General features: G+C 65.2%; 2 protein-coding genes across 14 annotated transcripts in view; both read left to right on the top strand.

Annotated features, from left to right (window-relative positions):
- The window catches only part of PTPRF (protein tyrosine phosphatase receptor type F), an 83,752-nt gene that overhangs the window by 37,401 nt on the left and 28,923 nt on the right, over window positions 1-17,428 (top strand). For 8 of the 13 annotated variants that reach the window (XM_051999947.1, XM_051999945.1, XM_051999946.1 and 5 more), the window contains 6 exons: window positions 6,499-6,768; window positions 8,621-9,202; window positions 9,466-9,599; window positions 9,965-10,109; window positions 13,376-13,681; window positions 16,219-16,412. In XM_051999947.1, coding sequence (XP_051855907.1) covers window positions 6,499-6,768; window positions 8,621-9,202; window positions 9,466-9,599; window positions 9,965-10,109; window positions 13,376-13,681; window positions 16,219-16,412 — 1,631 coding nt within the window. The remainder of the gene's footprint in view (window positions 1-6,498; window positions 6,769-8,620; window positions 9,203-9,465; window positions 9,600-9,964; window positions 10,110-13,375; window positions 13,682-16,218; window positions 16,413-17,428) is intronic. The other 5 variants (XM_051999949.1, XM_051999948.1, XM_051999953.1 and 2 more) reach the window with 1 other exon arrangement.
- On the top strand, window positions 13,689-16,210 carry LOC127563457 (translation initiation factor IF-2-like). The gene is made up of 3 exons (XM_051999954.1): window positions 13,689-14,755; window positions 14,809-14,862; window positions 15,098-16,210. Exons 1-3 carry the CDS (start codon window positions 14,448-14,450, stop codon window positions 15,915-15,917), a joined length of 1,182 nt encoding a protein of 393 aa, XP_051855914.1. The 5' UTR covers window positions 13,689-14,447; the 3' UTR covers window positions 15,918-16,210.

Raw genomic sequence — 17,428 nt, 5'->3', positions numbered from 1 at the left:
TAGCCCCCTCTCCTTGGTAAAGCCCGGGGTCTCCCCGTCCCTCCGGGAGCAGATCCGCACCTCTTGGCTCGGCATTCAGAGCCCCTCCCTCGGACCGTGCTCCCCCTTTGAGGAAGAGCTCATTGATGAGAGGGTCCGTGTCTGCCCTCGGGGGGAGGTGAGGGTCACGGAGGGCGTGCTGAGGGCGAATGCTGCGCTCCCCGCAGAGCCTGGTTCCGCTCCGGGCCCACCCGGGCTGAGTCGCTCGTCCCTCTGCTTGCTGGGGACAGAGCTTGCCCCGGAGCCTTGTCTCACCCCCTGGGGAAAGCCTGCTGGTCCCAGCCGGCGCCCCCTCGTGGCTCCGAGGGCCCAGCTCCCCGGAGGAGCAGCCGCTCGCGTCCTCATCCTTCGGGGCCGGGCCTGGAGGCTTCCCTCCCGCAGCCCGGCCAGAGGAGCCCCACGGCAGGGCTCCGCTCCTGAGAGCTCGGGGCCCCTCCCTGCAGCGGCCCCGGCCCCGGGACGCGGTGCTCCCCTCCCCGCAAAGGCGAGCTCACGTGCTCGCGAATCCCGCGACCCTGGGAGACCTCCCCCCGAGGCGGCCCAGGCCGCTCTGGCTCTGCCCTCTGCCGGAGGGCGGCCCGGCGGCCATTTGGAAATGTGCTGCCCCCAAATCTTGGCTGCTTTCCTCTGCTTCTCCCAGGAGGTGGGCTCCAGACTCTTCTTCTCCAGCCTGGGAGACCCCTGCCCCTGCCGGTGAACTGGGGGACCCAGAGCCGCGCAGATAAGCTTTTCTAGTCGGCTCCGCCGCTGACGGTCGGAGTTTGCAGTCCACTAGAGCCTCCTGATCTTTGTCTAACCAGACCTCCCCCTCCCCCGAATCTTCCTCCCTAGTGAATTTGATCTTCCTTGAGTCGGCCCCTCTCCCTCGTCTGTCCGGAGCCTTTGGGAGCTGACTTGGCCCCTTGTGCCCGCTGCAGGTCAGCTCGGGTCACCTCCCGCCCAGGGCTGGAAGGCGCTCTCCCAGGCCTTTGCCCCCCTCGGGGCCTGCCTGCTGCTTCCCGCTCTCTCTCCCTGTTCTTGGGCTTCGGGCAGGAAACACTTCACAGGGTGGCTGGCAGAGCCCCCAAGCCTGCCTGCCGTGCGATACTCGGCTGGGCCCGCTCCCGGATGTGGGGCTGCTTGCGGCCACGGGGGCCACCCCCTTCTGCCTCCGGTGGCTGGGCCGGACCCTCCCGGGCCGGACTGTGGCCAAGGTCGGTCTCGGGCCACCGTGTGCAGGGATTGGAGAAGGGAGGGGGCCGGGCCAGGACCCCAAAGAGGAGGGGGAGATGGCTTCCAAAAGGCATGGCCGCGAGGGACTCGGGGGGTGGCCCCGGCAAAGGCCTGGAGCGGGGAGGTGACGCTGAGGGGCCGGCAAGGAGCCCCCCCCCGGGGCACTGGCCTCACCCTCCAGGTGCAGCCTCTGCCCATCCCTGTCTCCCTGCGGTTCCAGCCGCCTGGGGCAGGCCCGGCTGGGAGCCAGTTACAGCGGCGGGCGCGGAGCGGAGCCGGGGCCCGGGAGGGCGGGGGGGCCTGGCCTCCTCTGCAGTCTCTGGTCCTGGAGGGAGGGAGGGAGGGAGACCAGGGTCCCGGGAGCCTCGTCCGCGCTTCTTTCTCGGGTGCAGGGTGGGGAGGGAAGGCGAAGGATGCCCTGCCCCGTCGGGGAGCCGCCCCCTCCCTCCCCCCTCGCCACCAGCCTGGCCGTGCCCCCCGGGCGGACCCCCCGCCGCCCACTGTGCAGGGAAGCGCCCCTCCCCAGCCCCGCCAGTGTCCGCAGGGGCCTCGGCCCGTCCACCTCGTCCTCCATGAGTCTCCAGTCTGTGTGTGAGAGGCGCGGGCCCGCCCGGGGCGCAGGTCCCGCGTGTGCGTGGGGGGGGGCGGGCCCGAAGGACGTCTCGTCTGTCTCGTCTCGTGGTGTGTGGACAGCTGAAGCTTGGTCTGTTTTTACTCTCTCTGTGTTTCTCCTTGTCTTTTTTTATTCCCTCTTCATCCTCATCGCACTCTGCCATCAACCCAAACTCTCATCTCTCAGATCAGCGAGAAGGTTGGTCTCTTTCACTTCTTATCTCTCCATCGACAGCCCTGCAGGTCAGACGGGACTTGGCCACAGGGACAGGGGAGCCGGCCCGGCCCGGCCCCGGGGGCTGCGCTCCTCCCGGCCGCCCGCCTGCCCGCCCTGCCTGAATGCTGCCTGGGGAGCCGGGCCCATTGGGAGGGCGGGGGGGCCGTCAGTTCCTCGCCTGCCCCCCCCGCCCCCCCCGCATGCTTCCATTGCCTGCCCCCGCCCCGCGCCCCTCGGCCGACGCATGCCCGCCCTCGGAGCGCCCGCCCGCCCGCGTGGCCGCTGCATGTGCCCAGGCCGGGCTCCCCCACCTCAGCTCCCGTCAAAGGCCCTGCTTGCCGGGCGGGCCCCGTCCCCTGCCCCCAGCATCGAAACCGAGGCCTCCCTCGGGGCCACTCCTGGGGCGGGCAGCCGGGCGTCTGGCCCCGGGCACTGGGGACCCAGGCTCCCGGCTCTGTCCTCGGCCTCGGGAGGGCACTTTCCCTGGGCCCGCTGGGCGGTTTTCCTCCCTGCTCTCTGGGGACTGAGTTGCCAGAGCTTGGTGGAGCCTGTCCAGGAGAGGGAGAGGGGGAGAGAGCTCAGGCCCAGCTCAGGTTTCAGGAGGAGAGGCTCTGGCCGGGCCTTCCTGGGCCCTGGGGCCGTTACTTCCTCGGTTTTGCTGACTGTGCTTAGCAGGGAGTTCAGAAAGCGTTCATCAGCAGGAGGCCGGGGCCGCGGCGGGCAGGGTCTGCCTCTGCCCCCCCCCCCCCCCGCCAGCCTCGGAGGCCGGCGCAGGCGACGCGTAAACACTTAGTGGGCAGCGGAGCCGAGTTTCTGAATAGTGGGGGGCGGGGGGGCTGCCCGGGGTTTGTTTGGCCCTGGTAATTATATCTTACGAATCCCAGCTTTGCTCAGCCCGGGAGTTTAATGAGCTCGCCGGCGGTGATGGCGGCTACAAGGTTATTTATCCGAGCTCTTTGGTCCGGGCGCAGCCGAGCCCTCCCCTCCCCCGCCTCGATGTTGTGGTGTTTTCGTCCCAGAAATTTCGGGGAGGGAATGCAGATTGCCAGCGGGCGGCTCCCTCCGCCCCTCGCCATTAGCCCGTCACTCGGTGAAAGCCCGCGTCTCCACGGCCCCCCTTCGAGGGGCTTGTCAGCGCAGAAATTAGACTTGAGAAGTTATTGCAGAAATCCAATCCCAGAACGGCGGGCCCTATCTGAGAGACCGTCTGAGGCTTCCGCAGCGAGTCTGGGGGAGCCTCGGAGCCCGCTCCCTTCCCTCTTCTGGATCGTGTCTGGGGAGCTACTGGCCATTGTGGGAGGAAGGAGCGGGGAAGGAGGCCCCGGGCAGCCGGGCCCCGACCGTTAGTCAGCCTTGGCCCGAGAGCAGCCCCGGGGGAGGTGGGTGCAGAGCCGAGGAGGGAGGGCCCTGTGGGAATGGGGCTCCCCGGGAGCCCGGAGGAGGGCCAGGGCCGCGGCGCAGAGGGACCTCCCGCTGGCAACAGAAGGAAGGGAGCTCGGTGAGCCCGAGGCAGGGGGAGGGGGAAGAAGGAGGCCATCTGGAGGGGGGTCAGTGCAATTGGAGATCTGGGACCGGGCTCCCTCGGGGGCTATCAGGCAGCCGTGCTGGATGGCCCCGCCAGGCCCATTGGGGGGCAGCAGAAAAAGCAGAGCTGGCTGCCAGCGCCCCCAGTTGAGAGGAAGGGGCAGCAGCATCTGTCCTCAGCTGTTGGAAGCCCTGTCATAAGGACGCTTGTCTCAGGCTCAGACGCCAGCCCCGGCAGCTGTGGGGAGGGGGACGTGGGGAGACGGCCGCGTGGCTCCCGTTCAGGGCCCTTGGGGCACCTCGGTGGGCCCCGTGATGCTTGGCCCCCGGCAGCTTACCCGCGTCAGGGCTCACGCCAGGATGTGGAGAGGCCGGCAGGCAGACCTGGCCCAGCAGGCACTTCTGGGAGCTTGGGCTCCGTCTCAGGCCGGCCAGCAGGGCCAGGACATTGAGCACTCAGGAAGCCCCTCTGTGGCCGGCTCTGCGCCGGCTTCTGGGCACATAGAGACGGGCGCCCGTGGCCCAGGGCCCCCTCAGCCCAAATGAACGCCACAAAGGAAAGCTCAGTTCCAACTCCCAGCAAAGCCGCAGGGGTCCCCCCGAGAGTTCCCGGTCCGGTTTGGACAGGGGGTTGTCCAGCTTGTGCTCTCAGGTCAGGGTCACTGACTGCCTCCCGGGACAGCTCCGAGGAGGAGGATTCAGGCCCCAGGGGCAGCTGAGGCACAGCTCCTGGGAGCGTATGGCGGGACAGGGACCCCGAGGGAGCTGAGAGCCGGGCAGGCCTGTCCCGGGGCCCCCGAGGGAGCAGGGGTGAGCGTGCCATCCAAGAGAGTCGCAGGGATGCCAGGCCGGCCCATGCCCAGAGAGGGCGCGTGTAGGACCGCCACAGGCTGTCAGACAAACCTAGGCCTGCCTCTGGCCCCCCATCCGGGCTCAGCATTAAGCTCTAGGCCGAGCTGGGCAGTGCGTTCTGGGTTCCAGACTGAGCCGGACACCGTATTCTGGATCTAAACAGAATTGGGCTCTGGACCAGGCGGAGCAAGTCATAGGTTGCCCTCAAGGAGTCCTTCGAGCCAGAAGGGAAGGAAGGAAAGCCATTGAGTCTTTTGGGGCATGGACTGACTTCCACGGGCCCCTCTTCCCAGTCCTGCACCCTAGTGTTAGACCAGACTGACCTGCCAGTTGTTCCCCCTGGATGAAATTGGAGACTCTCTGCCTGGTCGGACCTTTGGCTTCCTTAAAGGTCCCGCCCAGAGCTTCTCTTGGCACTGTTCCCGTCCTCCGACACCCCCATTCCCAGCCATTAGTGCTCTCGTTTAATAATGAGTATTTCCTTATTTTTTAAAACTTTATTGTTGGATTTTTTTTCTGGTCGTACATGTACATTCATTTTTCAAAGTATACATTTCTTTATGAATCATTTTAAGAGAGAAGTCAGAATAAGAGGGAAAAACCATGAGAGGAAAAGAAAACAGGAAAAAGGAAAAAAAGAAGGGGAGAACATAGCTTATGCTGATTTACATTCAGTCTCTGTTAATACTTCCTTTAGCTAGATTTTGTATTTCCTCAGATGGATAAATGTCCTTCCCCCCTCCTCAGCCTGCCTGCCCCCTATAGACCGGAAGCTCCGTGAGGGCAGGGCCTTAGTATTGTTAAGCAGGTACTTAAACACTTGTGTAGACGGGCCTGAGCGGAGCGGGGGCCGCTGGGGGGTCCAGACCAGTGAGGGGTCCTGTGGGCTGGGGCCTCCCCGATTAGGAAAAGAAGGGGTTCGAATGCTGTGGGAAGCTCGGGCTGGAGCCTCCGGGCCTCAGGCCTCCATCTCTGTCAGGAAGGGGCTAGATTCGGATACCCGGGGTGGGGGGCGGCGAAGTTTGGGATCCGGGGGGAGGGGCAGCCCTTCCTCGAAGCTCTGGGAGTTCCCTCTGCATGCCCGCTTGTGTGCCCCCGCACGGCTCCTTCCAGACAGGCCAAGTGTGGCTCTCCCAGCCCGTCTCCCGCCCGCCCGCTTGCTTGGCCCTCCTCGAGGCTGTGCCCGCCGGCTGCCCGTCTGGCCCATCGGCCTCCTGCATGCTGAGGGGGCGCATGTGTCTTGCTGGCTTTGGAGGCGGGGGAGGGGGGGTGTCGGGGTCATGTCCCTGGGCCGAGCACCTCAGGACACTTTCTGACCCAGGAAATTTGTTCCCAGTTGTCAGCCCAAGCCCTGCTCCCCGAGAAGCTCGGGGTGTGCCCCCCGCGCCTGGAACCACCCCCTCCATCATGTTAAACCCATCGTCATGCCCATTGAGCCCGCCCCCTCCCGTCACTCCCTGTAGCCTGTGGGCTGGGCACCCTGAGGCCTGCTCAGCCCTCCCCTCCCCCGCCTTCCCCCTGCACATCCTCCGGACCCACACCCCTGGCCAGGCCGTTGGCCAGGAGGTCAGGGGAGGGGCCCCCGGAGCTGCAGGCTCCTCCATCTGGTTCATGGGATGAGGCCCCAGGCCTGGCCCTGCCCGAGGCTCCCCTCCGGCTCTGGGGGGCGGTCGGCACGGCTCCTGGCTCTGTTCCTCACCCGCTGGGGGAACTGGGGCAAGTCCCTTGCTGTCTCTGGGCCTCGGGCTTTTGATTTAACACGAGGCAGTGGGGCTCAGTGGGATCTCCAGATCTCAGGCTCTTGCTCTCCTGACTCCAGCTCCCCGGGTGGGTCCTGCAGAACATGGTGGTCCACTGACCCCATCCCTTCAAAGGGGGGGCTCCAGGAGGGTCCCTGGGCCTGAGAAGTTTGGCTGGCCCCAGCAAAGAGATGACTTGGTACTGGGCTGGGAGGCGAAGGCTGCCGGGGCAAAGCGGGGCATCCTGGGTGTGCCCTTCCCCAGCCCAGCCCACAAGTCTGTCGGGCCCCTCTCTTCCTGCAGTGCGTCGGGTGGCTCCCCGTTTCTCCATCCCCCCCAGTAACTACGAGGTGATGCCCGGGGGCAGCGTGAACCTGACCTGTGTGGCCGTGGGCGCCCCCATGCCCTACGTCAAGTGGATGGCTGGGGCCGAGGAGCTCACTCGGGAAGACGAGATGCCCGTCGGCCGCAACGTGCTGGAACTCACCAACATCGTCCAGTCGGCCAATTACACTTGTGTGGCCATCTCCTCCTTGGGCCTGATCGAAGCCACTGCCCAGATCACTGTCAAAGGTCAGCTGGGCTGGGCCCTGCGGGGGGCGGGGGGAGGAACAAAGGTGAGCTGAAAAGTGATGAGAAAGGGGAGGGGGATAAGGGCCAGCTTTCCCTCCTCCTCCTCCTCAGATGTGTTTGTGTATGAAAGAAAAAGACAGAGTGAGAGACACAGAGAGAAAGAGCCAGAGAGACACAGAGACAGAGAGAGAGACAGAGATAGTGAGAGAGACATAGAGAGAGACACAGAGAGAGAGAGACATAGAGAGACACAGAGACAGACAGACACAGAGATAGTGAGACAGACACACAGAGAGAGACACAGAGACAGAGAGACACAGAGAAAGAGACAGACAGACACAGAGATAGTGAGACAGACACACAGAGAGAGACACAGAGACAGAGAGAGAGACAGATAGTGAGAGAGACATAGAGAGAGACACACAGAGAGAGAAAGAGACATAGAGAGACACAGAGAGAGACAGACACAGATAGTGAGACAGACACACAGAGAGAGACACAGAGAGAAAGAGCCAGAGAGACACAGAGACAGAGAGAGAGACAGAGATAGTGAGAGAGACATAGAGAGAGACACAGAGAGAGAGAGACATAGAGAGACACAGAGACAGACAGACACAGAGAAAGAGACAGACAGACACAGAGATAGTGAGACAGACACACAGAGAGAGACACAGACAGAGACAGAGAGACACAGAGACAGAAAGAGACAGAGAGACACAGAGACAGAGAGAGAGACAGAGATAGTGAGAGAGACATAGAGAGAGACACACAGAGAGAGAAAGAGACATAGAGACAGACAGACACAGAGAAAGAGACAGACAGACACAGAGATAGTGAGACAGACACACAGAGAGACACAGACAGACAGAGACAGAGAAAGGGACAGACACAGAGATAGTGAGAGAGACATAGAGAGAGACACACAGAGAGAGAAAGAGACATAGAGACACAGAGAAAGAGACAGACACGGAAAGAGAACAAGGAGAGAGTGTCCAGGAGACATTATTAAGTGGCATTAACCTGGAAGGTCTATGGAGGAGAGCCCCAAGGCTCCGTTCTGCTTGCCATTTTTCTCAGGGATGAATCCAGAGCATCCTCGATGCCGTGGGAAACCTTAGATGGTTAGGGCAAATGGGAACTGGAATGGCCCGGGGAGAATAGGAGGGGGTTAGCTTTGGGCCTAGGACGTCACCATCCGAAGCCCGAGGTGAGCTGGCGCAGGCGGGAAGCAGCTGTTCCTCGGACTTTGCCCTGTCCGGGAGCCCCGGGCCGAGTGGCGGCAGGTGCAGCCTTGACCTCGCTGCTCCGCCCTGCCCGCTCCCTTGGTGTTCGCCCCAATTGTTATTATTGTATTTCAAATTCAGTCTGTCCAGTCAGTTCTCTCCCATCCTTCTCCCCTCCTCCACATCCCCCAGACCCGCCGTGGGGACATCCCTGGGTCCTCACTGTGCTCACCAGGTGCAGCCAGACGAGCCGTGTCTAGAGCCTGGAGTGACAGTGGGACCCCGGAGAGGTCACTGAGTCTCTGTCTGCCTCAGTTTCCTCATCTGCCAAATGGGAATAATTTTGGCCCTCACCTCCCGGTTCTCGCGAGGCGCCAGTGAGATGATCTGTGTGGAGCGTACGTAGCGCCACGCCCGGCGCGGTGCCGTAGAGGGGCCAGAGGGGCCGGCGCTCGTTCCCGGCCCGGCGGAGAGCTCGGTGCCGCAGACGGGCCCGATGTCATTTGGTGGATGAGGAACCGAGAGCTGGGGGAGGGGCCGCGATCCCCGGGCGGCAAGGCCCGGAGCAGGAGCTGACCCGGCTCTCTCCCCGCTCGGCGGCCGGTGCTGACCCGATCCTCTGCCCCCAGCGCTGCCCAGGCCCCCCATCGAGCTGGTGGTGACCGAGACCACGGCCACCAGCGTGACCCTGACCTGGGACTCGGGGAACGCGGAGCCCGTGTCCTACTACGGCATCCAGTACCGCCCGACGGCCGGCGACAGCACCTTCCAGGAGGTGGACGGCGTGGCCACCACCCGCTACAGCATCGGCGGCCTCAGCCCCTTCTCGGAGTACGAGTTCCGCGTGCTGGCCGTGAACAACATCGGGCGCGGGCCGCCCAGCGAGCTGGTGACGGCCCGCACCGGGGAGCAGGCGCCCTCCAGCCCGCCCCTGCGCGTGCAGGCCCGCATGCTGAGCGCCAGCACCATGCTGGTGCAGTGGGAGCCCCCGGACGAGCCCAACGGGCTGGTGCGCGGCTACCGCGTCTACTACACGCCCGACGCCCTGCTGCCCCTCAGCTCCTGGCACAAGCACAACACGGACGACAGCCACCTCACCACCGTGGGCAGCCTGGTCACCGGCATCACCTACAGCATCCGCGTGCTGGCCTTCACCGCCGTCGGCGACGGGCCGCCCTCCCCCCCCATCCAGGTCAAGACGCAGCAGGGAGGTGCGTGGGGCCGCTCCCCTCCCCCTCTGGGCCCGCTGGGTTGGCTCTGGCATCGGGGGGGGCTTCTCCCACCCTGGGCACCCGGGCAGGGCGGCCCCGAGGGGCTGAGCTCGCGAGGTAGAACCGGACGAAAGCGGTCAGTGCCAAGGCGCGGCGGGGACGGTCCTTCCCCTAGCCTGGCCACGTGCCCGGGGCGCAGGGCCCGGGGCGGGCACCGTCAGGGCTCAGGCTCGGGGGCTGACTCTGCCCCGCGCCCTTCCCAGTGCCCGCCCAGCCCGCAGACTTCCAGGCCGAGGCCGAGTCGGACACCAGGGTGCTGCTGTCGTGGCTGCTGCCGCCCCAGGAGCGAATCACCAAGTACGAGCTGCTCTACTGGGAAGGAGAAGACGGGCCCCAGGTGAGCGGGGCCGGGGGCGCCACAGAGACCCCCGAGGGCAAGAAAAGAGCCATTAGGAGAGCGCTGGGCCTGGGTGGGCAAAAGTCACCGGCAGGAGCACCGAGAGGTGCCTGCAGCAGCCGCCCGGGGAGGGCTCCAGGTGTGGCCTCCCTCCCGGCGCTGGAGGCGCCAGAGCTGCGGGCGCGGGGGAGATGGGGGGGTCAGAGCCAGGCCTGGGGCCGGAAGGAGGGGCGAGGCTCCGAGCAGGCCCCGGGGCCTGAGCCAGGGGAGCCATAGAAAGGCTCTGGCCTGAGGAGGACACGGGAGGATCGTCCCCCCCAGGGACGGAGGCTCGGTTGAGTAACTGGTTCCTTTTGATTTTCTAGCAAAAAGTGACCTTCGACCCGACCTCGTCCTACGTCCTGGAGGACCTGAAGCCAGACACCCTGTACCGCTTCCAGTTGGCTGCCCGCTCCGACCTGGGGGTGGGGGTGTTCACGCCCCCCATCGAGGCTCGCACAGAGCAGTCCAGTAAGTGTCCCGCGCTGTCGCCTCCTGTCCTGAGCCTCGCCGAGGCCCGGGGCGCGCGCTCCCCCCCAGCCTGCCCCTTCTCCAGGCCGGGGGGCCGGTCAGGCGCTGCTGAGACCCGGGCCGAGGGCTCCTTTAGAGCTAAGGAGAGAAGCCGGTAAGTGGCCTCCAGTCTGAGATGGAACTCGAAGGTCCCCCGCCCTCCCTCCTCCCCCCTTCCCTCCCTCCTCCCCCCGCATCGTCCCGCCTCTGGTCCCCAAGGGCAGCTCTGGGGGCACCGGCCCCCCCCACTGCCATCGAAGCCCTTCCTCCCAGGGCCGCTCTCCTACTGTTTCCCACTCATGGAGCCCAACACGACAGGGCTCTCCTCCTCCACGTGCTTGGAGTCAGCCATCACGCGCCCCAGTCTCCGCGGGCTGCACATCCCCCTCACGTCAGGGGCTCTTCATGGGACCCGACGCCCCTTGGTCCCCACATCTCGCTCCTCTTCTCCGAATGTTCTTGCACCAGCCCCCTCCTAGCAGAGCCCCGGCCTTCGGGGGCGTCTGGCCAGGCGGGGACCGCGGGCCTGTCACTTCCTTGTTCCGGAAGCTGCTTCTCTCTCAGTGCAAAAGCTCGCGCGCTTTCCTGGCTCTCTCTGCGCCAGAAAGAATTCCAGTCCCTTCCCCGCCCTCGGTGGCCCGGGGCCCGCTACAATCCCATGGCCTCCGGCCGTTGCCGCCCTTCCCGGAAAAGCTCTCGGGACACAGACGACCTAGAAACGCTTTCAGGGCCTCTGCCTTGTCACGTAGGGTATCGAGTATCGGAGGAGCGGCCATCAGCTCCCCCTCGCAGGCATCAGACTCCCAAGGCTTCGCAACACGAAGCCAGCTTTATTCCCACAGTGGAAGGCACAGGTCTGAGCCTGTATCACGCTGAGCGCTTCCCTTCCTTCCTCAGGGAGCTTCTGGCTTCTCTCGGGACCAGTGCACTGCCACAGCCCCCCCCCCACAACGGCAAAGGTCCAGGGGCCCACTTCAGGCCTTAGCCCGTGGGACTGTCCCGCGGCCCCCTGAAGCGTGGCCCCCCGCAGGCTTGGAGAGCTGTTTCTCCCCCCTCTCTTGCCCCACGCTCTGTTTCTGACAGGCGCGCTAGGTCTTTCTTCCCAGAGAGCAGCTCATTCCAAAGGTGCTGGGGCACTGCCTGGTCCCCACGGAACTTCCAGGTCCCTGATGTGCTTCTCCCCTAGCCAGGTGATGGGACCGACTCTTGAGCCCCCCCCAGCCTCCTCCTCCTTGTTCTAGCGCCCGGATGGCAGACCCCCAGCAGCGGGCCCCTCTCACGGCCAGTCACACCCCCTCTGCACAGGGGCTGATTCTTGGACCCCAGACGGCGGGCCTGACCCTGGTCCTTGGGGACTCGCATCTTTTTAGATGTGTCTCCCCAGCGAGGTCCTTGTGCCCCCGACTTTGCGGTCCCACGTATCGATTGGCTCCTCCTCCCAGTTTGGTGCTTAGCGAAGGAGACCTGCCCGGCCCCGCTGCTTTTTGTTTGTGTTGCAGCATCGGTAACAGTGCGAACCCCCAGATCTCTGGGGCATCGCACTGGCGACGACCGGGGACTGCTCTGGAAGGCCAGCCATTCTGTCCATTGTGAATCCCACTTCCCTTTTTTTCTCTTTTTTTTCCTAGTAAATTTATTTATTTTTAATACGCATTACTTTGTGAATCATGTTGGGAGAGAAAAATCAGAACAAAAGGGAAAAAATGTGAGAGGGGAAAAAAGAAGTGATAGAGCAGGCGTGGCTTTACATTCGGTCTCCATCGTGCTTTTCCCGGCCGCAGTCGGCATTTTCGGCCCAAGTCTGCTGGGATGGCCTGGGATCCCGGAGCCGCTGAGCAGAACCAAGCACGTTCTTGCATAGCGTAGTCCTGGTGCTGCTCGTTTGTTCCTGTAAATCTTTCCAGGCCTTTCTGCAGTCAGCTTGTTCATCATTTTTACAGAGCAGCAGTGTTCCGTTACCCTCACGCACCACCGCTTAGTCAGCCATTCCCTCCCGATGGCCATCCCCCCAGCTTCTACTTCTTTGCCCCCCAAAAAGAGCCGCTACGAACAGTCTTGCACGTGTGGGTCCTTTTCCCTCGTTCACGAGCTCTTTAGGAGGCAGGCCCAGGAGAGACCCGCTGAGTCCACGGGCGCGCGGTTCCCCGGGCCTTTGGGCATCGCTCCAAGCTGCTCTCCAGAACGGCCGGGGCATCTCGCAGTCCTGCCAATGATAGTCTCTTTTCTCTTCTTTTTCCACGAGACAAAACCCTAACACTGGGTCCGGGGCTGTCCCTAGTACTGGCCCAGTAACCCAGGTGCTTGGAGACCTGGGGCGGTCTTGTTGGTCCCCGGAAACCAGCCTGAGTCTGAGCCTTGACGGCTTGCTGAGGCTGCAGAAACGCCCAGCCCCCAACCCCGGGGCAAGAGCAGCCCCCCGCCCCCCTCACTGCTCCTGGACTGGGCCCACGCCCCACCCATTGGCTTCTTCTGCCTCAGTGCCATTCACAGAGACGGGTTCATTCTCACGGAAGCAACTTTGCCCCTGCCTCTGGGGAAGGCTGTAAAACGAATGTTCTAGAGCCTGGGCAGCCCACTCTGGCCACATGCTCCTCCTCTTGCCCAACTCTCCCTCCCCCCTCCCCATCTCTACCCCCATAAGTCACTATGTTTATCTGTCCTTGTTCAGGTAAGTCTGCATGTGGGACCCACCCCTTCCCCCTCTTTCCCCGCGCCCGCCCATCTCATCCATGGCTCCATCTCTTCCATTGGGGAGGCTCCCAGCCAGGCCGCTCGAGGTGTGCGTCTGAGGGTCAGAAGTCACGGCCTGACCCACGGCACTGTCTGCCGTGAGCCGCACGTGGTGCGCAGAGTCACCGAGGAGGGGGTTCAGAGAAAAGTCCCCTCGGGGTCCCAGGTGCGAGTGTGAGCCGGGCCTGCGCGTGGGAGGGTCAGTGTGCCGGGAGGAGCGTCCGGTCCGGCGCAGTCTGCTAAAGCCTTGGGTTGTGGATGTGAGGCTAGAGGGATCCCCTGAAGTCTGGAGAAGCGGGGGCGTGGCTGCCCGGCCTTCGGGCCCCTGCCCAAGTGTGGAGGGGCCGGCCGAGTCAGAGGTGGCCGGGCACCCCGCTCCTCCCCAGAAGCAGTCGCCTGGCTGGGCCCCAGACTCCCCCCATCGCTCCCCGCCCTGCCTGCCCCCTTCATGCGTCACCCCCTCCATCTCGCCGCTTCCTCCATTTCTGTCCCGCCAGCCCCCTCTGCCCCTCCCCAGGACGTTCGGTGCGTCAGTACCAGCTCCACCACGGTCTGGGTAAGTTGGGTCCCGCCTCCGGCCGCCAGCCGCAATGGCGTCATCACCCAGTACTCCATCGCCTACCAGGCGGTGGATGGCGAGGACACTGCCCGACACGTGGTGGACGGCATTGGACCAGACAGCTCCAGCCGAGAGATCCAGGACCTGGAGAAGTGGACAGAGTACAGGGTGTGGGTGCGGGCCCACACGGACGTGGGGCCGGGCCCCGAGAGCCCCCCGGTGCTGGTGCGCACCGATGAGGACGGTAGGTGCCGCCTTCCAGCGGGGGCAGGTCTGGGGAGATGTGGGTCAGCTGGTCTCTCTCTCTCCCTCCCTCTCCTCTTCTCCCTTCTTCCCTCTGCCTCGTCTTTCTCCTTCCCTCTCTCCTCCTCCCTCTCCCCCTCCCTCCCATCCTTCCAGAGCCCTCCTCTCTGATGCCCACGGCCCCTCCTCCGGCCTCTCCGAGCTGCATTTCCGCTGGCCGTGCCAGAGTTCACCCCTCCTCTTCCCGCCCCCTGCCCGGCGGGTCTCTGTGAGAGGTCCTCCTGGCGGGGTGGCTCCGGGCTGCCTGAGGCGCTCGAGGGCAGGAAGCGCGAGCTCACAGACCCTCCCTGACGGGCCTTGGGCATCCCCCAGAAGAGAGAGGGTCTCCCGGCCGGGAGGAGCTCGGTAGAGGTCAGCTCCGAGGTCGTCGACAGCCAGAGAAGGGGAGCATAGGGGGCGCGTCAGTCACGCTGAGTGGGGAGCACTCCGCACGATCTGGGGGCTCATCCACAAGGGCGAGCCGGCCACGGTGACAGAACAGGAGCCAGAAGGCTCTTGGTACGGAAGCCTGGGGCCAAAAATCTCCCAAGGAGAAGTTCAGTATAGACGAGGGAGAAGTCCCACATTTGGATACAAAACTCGACTTTCCAAACCCAGGATAGGGGGAAGAAAGGGCGCCTGCTAGGTGCCAAGCCCTTAAGTGCTAAGTGAGGGTCTCGCTGGATCCTCGGCCACCTGGGAAGAAGAGGCTGTTATGAGCCCATTTTATGAATGAGGAACCTGAGGCAGACGGTGAAGTCACTTGTCCAGGGTCGGAAGGTTGGCGGGGGTCTGAAACCAGGCTGGAGCTCGGCTCCCGTGTCCCCCGGTGGTCCGGCCCCGGGCCTGAAGGCCCAGGGTCAGTCAGCCAAGAGCTTCTGGGACTCCGGGCTTCCCCTGGGGGCGGGGCCCTGAGGAGTAAGGAGGTGAGTGGGCGCAGTGCCAGACAGCTGGCACTCACTGTGCCAGGCACGAGGAGAGGCTGCACACTGCCGGGGTCTCTGGCTCCGCTGGCAGAGCCCGAGCCGGAGAGAAGGTGGGAGTCCCAGGGCCGGAGAGAAGGTGGGGGGTGCCAGGGCCGGAGAGAAGGTGGGAGGTGCCAGGGCCGGAGAGAAGGTGGGAGGTGCCAGGGCCGGAGAGAAGGTGGGGGGTGCCAGGGCCGGAGAGAAGGTGGGAGTCCCAGGGCCGGAGAGAAGGTGGGAGTCCCAGGGCCGGAGAGAAGGTGGGAGGTCCCAGGGCCGGAGAGAAGGTGGGAGTCCCAGGGCCGGAGAGAAGGGGGGAGGTGCCAGGGCGGAGAGAAGGTGGGAGTCCCAGGGCCAGAGAGAAGGGGGGAGTCCCAGGGCGGAGAGAAGGTGGGAGTCCCAGGGCCGGAGAGAAGGTGGGAGGTGCCAGGGCCGGAGAGAAGGTGGGAGTCCCAGGGCCGGAGAGAAGGGGGGAGGTGCCAGGGCCGGAGAGAAGGTGGGAGTCCCAGGGCCAGAGAGAAGGGGGGAGTCCCAGGGCCGGAGAGAAGGTGGGAGTCCCAGGGCCGGAGAGAAGGTGGGAGTCCCAGGGCCGGAGAGAAGGTGGGGGGTGCCAGGGCCGGAGAGAAGGTGGGAGGTGCCAGGGCCGGAGAGAAGGTGGGAGGTGCCAGGGCCGGAGAGAAGGTGGGGGGTGCCAGGGCCGGAGAGAAGGTGGGAGTCCCAGGGCCGGAGAGAAGGTGGGAGTCCCAGGGCCGGAGAGAAGGTGGGAGGTCCCAGGGCCGGAGAGAAGGTGGGAGTCCCAGGGCCGGAGAGAAGGGCGCACCCGAGAGCTTCCTAGGCCCCGTTGTGCCTGGCCCCCAAGGACAGAGCTGGGAGCGGTGGCCAGGCCACGGAGGGGCAGAGGAGCGTAGGGTCAGGAAGAACCAGCCACAGCGACTGAGCCAGGAGCAGGGAAAGGGAGCCTCCTGTGGCCCGATCAGGGAGCGGTGTGGGGGCAGCCAGAGAGCGGGGCCCAGGACCCACCTTGGAGGAAAGAAGGGCCCGGTGGGAGAGGCGCTGACGGGGCTGCTGGGAGGAGGCTCCCTACTCCTGCCCCCAGGGGGACTCGGGCCAGCCCCAGCTCCGGGACATGCAGAGCCCACGCACTGGGGACAATTAGAGAAAGTTGTTCTTTCCATCCGACTTTCTCCACTGTGGCAGCCGGGGCACGGGGGCCATCCCCTGACCAGCATTTGTTAAGCACCTACTGTGTGTCAGACACTGGGATGCGGCAGGTGCAAAGACAAGCCTGTTCCTGCCGTCGAGGGAGAACCGAGACCAGTGGCAGGGCCAGGCTCTGGGCTCCAGCTCTGGGCTGCGGAGGGGAGGGGTGGGGGCCAGGCTGGCAGTGGGCTCCGGGCCCGGCCCCAGATCCCTCTGGAGCAGAGTGGACAGCGGGGCCTCCGGGGCCAGCGGGTCTCAGAGGCGAGGACGGGGCCGAGCTGCCCCAGGAGCTGCGCCCTGGCTCTTCCCCAGCCCTGACGGTCCCCTCTGTCCACAGTGCCCAGCGCACCCCCGAGAAAGGTGGAGGTGGAGTCGGTGAATTCCACCGCTGTGCACGTGTCCTGGAAGCTGCCCGTGTCCAGCAAACAGCACGGCCAGATCCGCGGCTACCAGGTCACTTACGTGCGGCTGGAGAACAACGAGCCCCGCGGGCAGCCCATCATCAAGGACGTGATGCTCGCCGAAGCTCAGGTAGCGAGCCAGCGGGGTGCGGGCGGTAGGGGTGGGGGGCGGGAACAACTGTGGGCGGCAACCCCCCCCCCCAGTGTAACGGCCTGGCCCTGCCGAGGAGGCAGCCTCTCCCCTCGGGGCTCTCCAGCCCCCACACAGCGTGCATGGAGGGCCGCGGTCCCCCCCACACTTCTCGGGGCCTTCCACTCGCCCTTGGGCTGCTGGTATTGTCTCCCTGTCTCCAACTCAGGGCCCAGGCCCCTCTGAGCACCCCCAGGCCGCAGCCCCAGCTCCCGCCTGGCCTCCCCCTGGGGCAGTTCTGTTAGGAAGCTGAGATGGGGGGGCCCCACACCTTGAACCCGTTGCCTTTGGGCCATTCTCTTCCGTTTTATTGTGGAAGGTGCCGGCTGCCGCCCCGCCCCCTTTCAGGCCCCAGATGGGCTGCGGTCCATCTTGTTCCTTGGGTCCCAGGCCTGTTCCCCGGGTTCTGTGATCCTCGTCCACTCCCCCTCTCCCCCCAGGCCTCGTGTCCCTCAGCCTGCTCTTCCCAAGCTGCACGGCCTCTGACGGGCACTCGGGGAACGTCCGGTTCCAGGGCCGGGCCTGGCTGAGCGAGCCCGCACCCGGTTCCAGGGCCAGGCCCGCAGTGCCCGTCAGTGCCCGTCTCTCCTCGCCGGCCGGCCCCTTGGGGCAGTCTGGGGGAGGGGGAGGGACAGAGCAGCCCAGGAAGGGGTGGGGCTCCTTCCTCCCCAGGAGCCCCGAGTGCAGCTGCCCCCCGGGCATCCCAGGCCCGGCCGGTCTTTCTCCGCTCGGCCCACAGTCCGGCAGCGCTGAGGCGGCCCCAGAGGCTGAGCTGGAAGTGTCCGGCCTCTGCGGGGGCGGGGCCAGCTGTCTGAGCGGGGACATCTCAAGGACGCCCGCCCCGGCGTCTCTCCCCCCACTCCCGCCCCGGCCGCAGCGGCCCCATCTGCCAGGGCCAGGGGCCGTTCCAAGGGAGCCATGTGGCCTTGCCGGGCAGCCAGATGGGAGCCTCCGAG

This window comes from Antechinus flavipes, chromosome 4 (assembly GCF_016432865.1).
Source record: "Antechinus flavipes isolate AdamAnt ecotype Samford, QLD, Australia chromosome 4, AdamAnt_v2, whole genome shotgun sequence".
Taxonomy (NCBI): Eukaryota; Metazoa; Chordata; class Mammalia; order Dasyuromorphia; family Dasyuridae; genus Antechinus; species Antechinus flavipes.
This window is presented reverse-complemented; position numbering and strand designations above follow the sequence as displayed.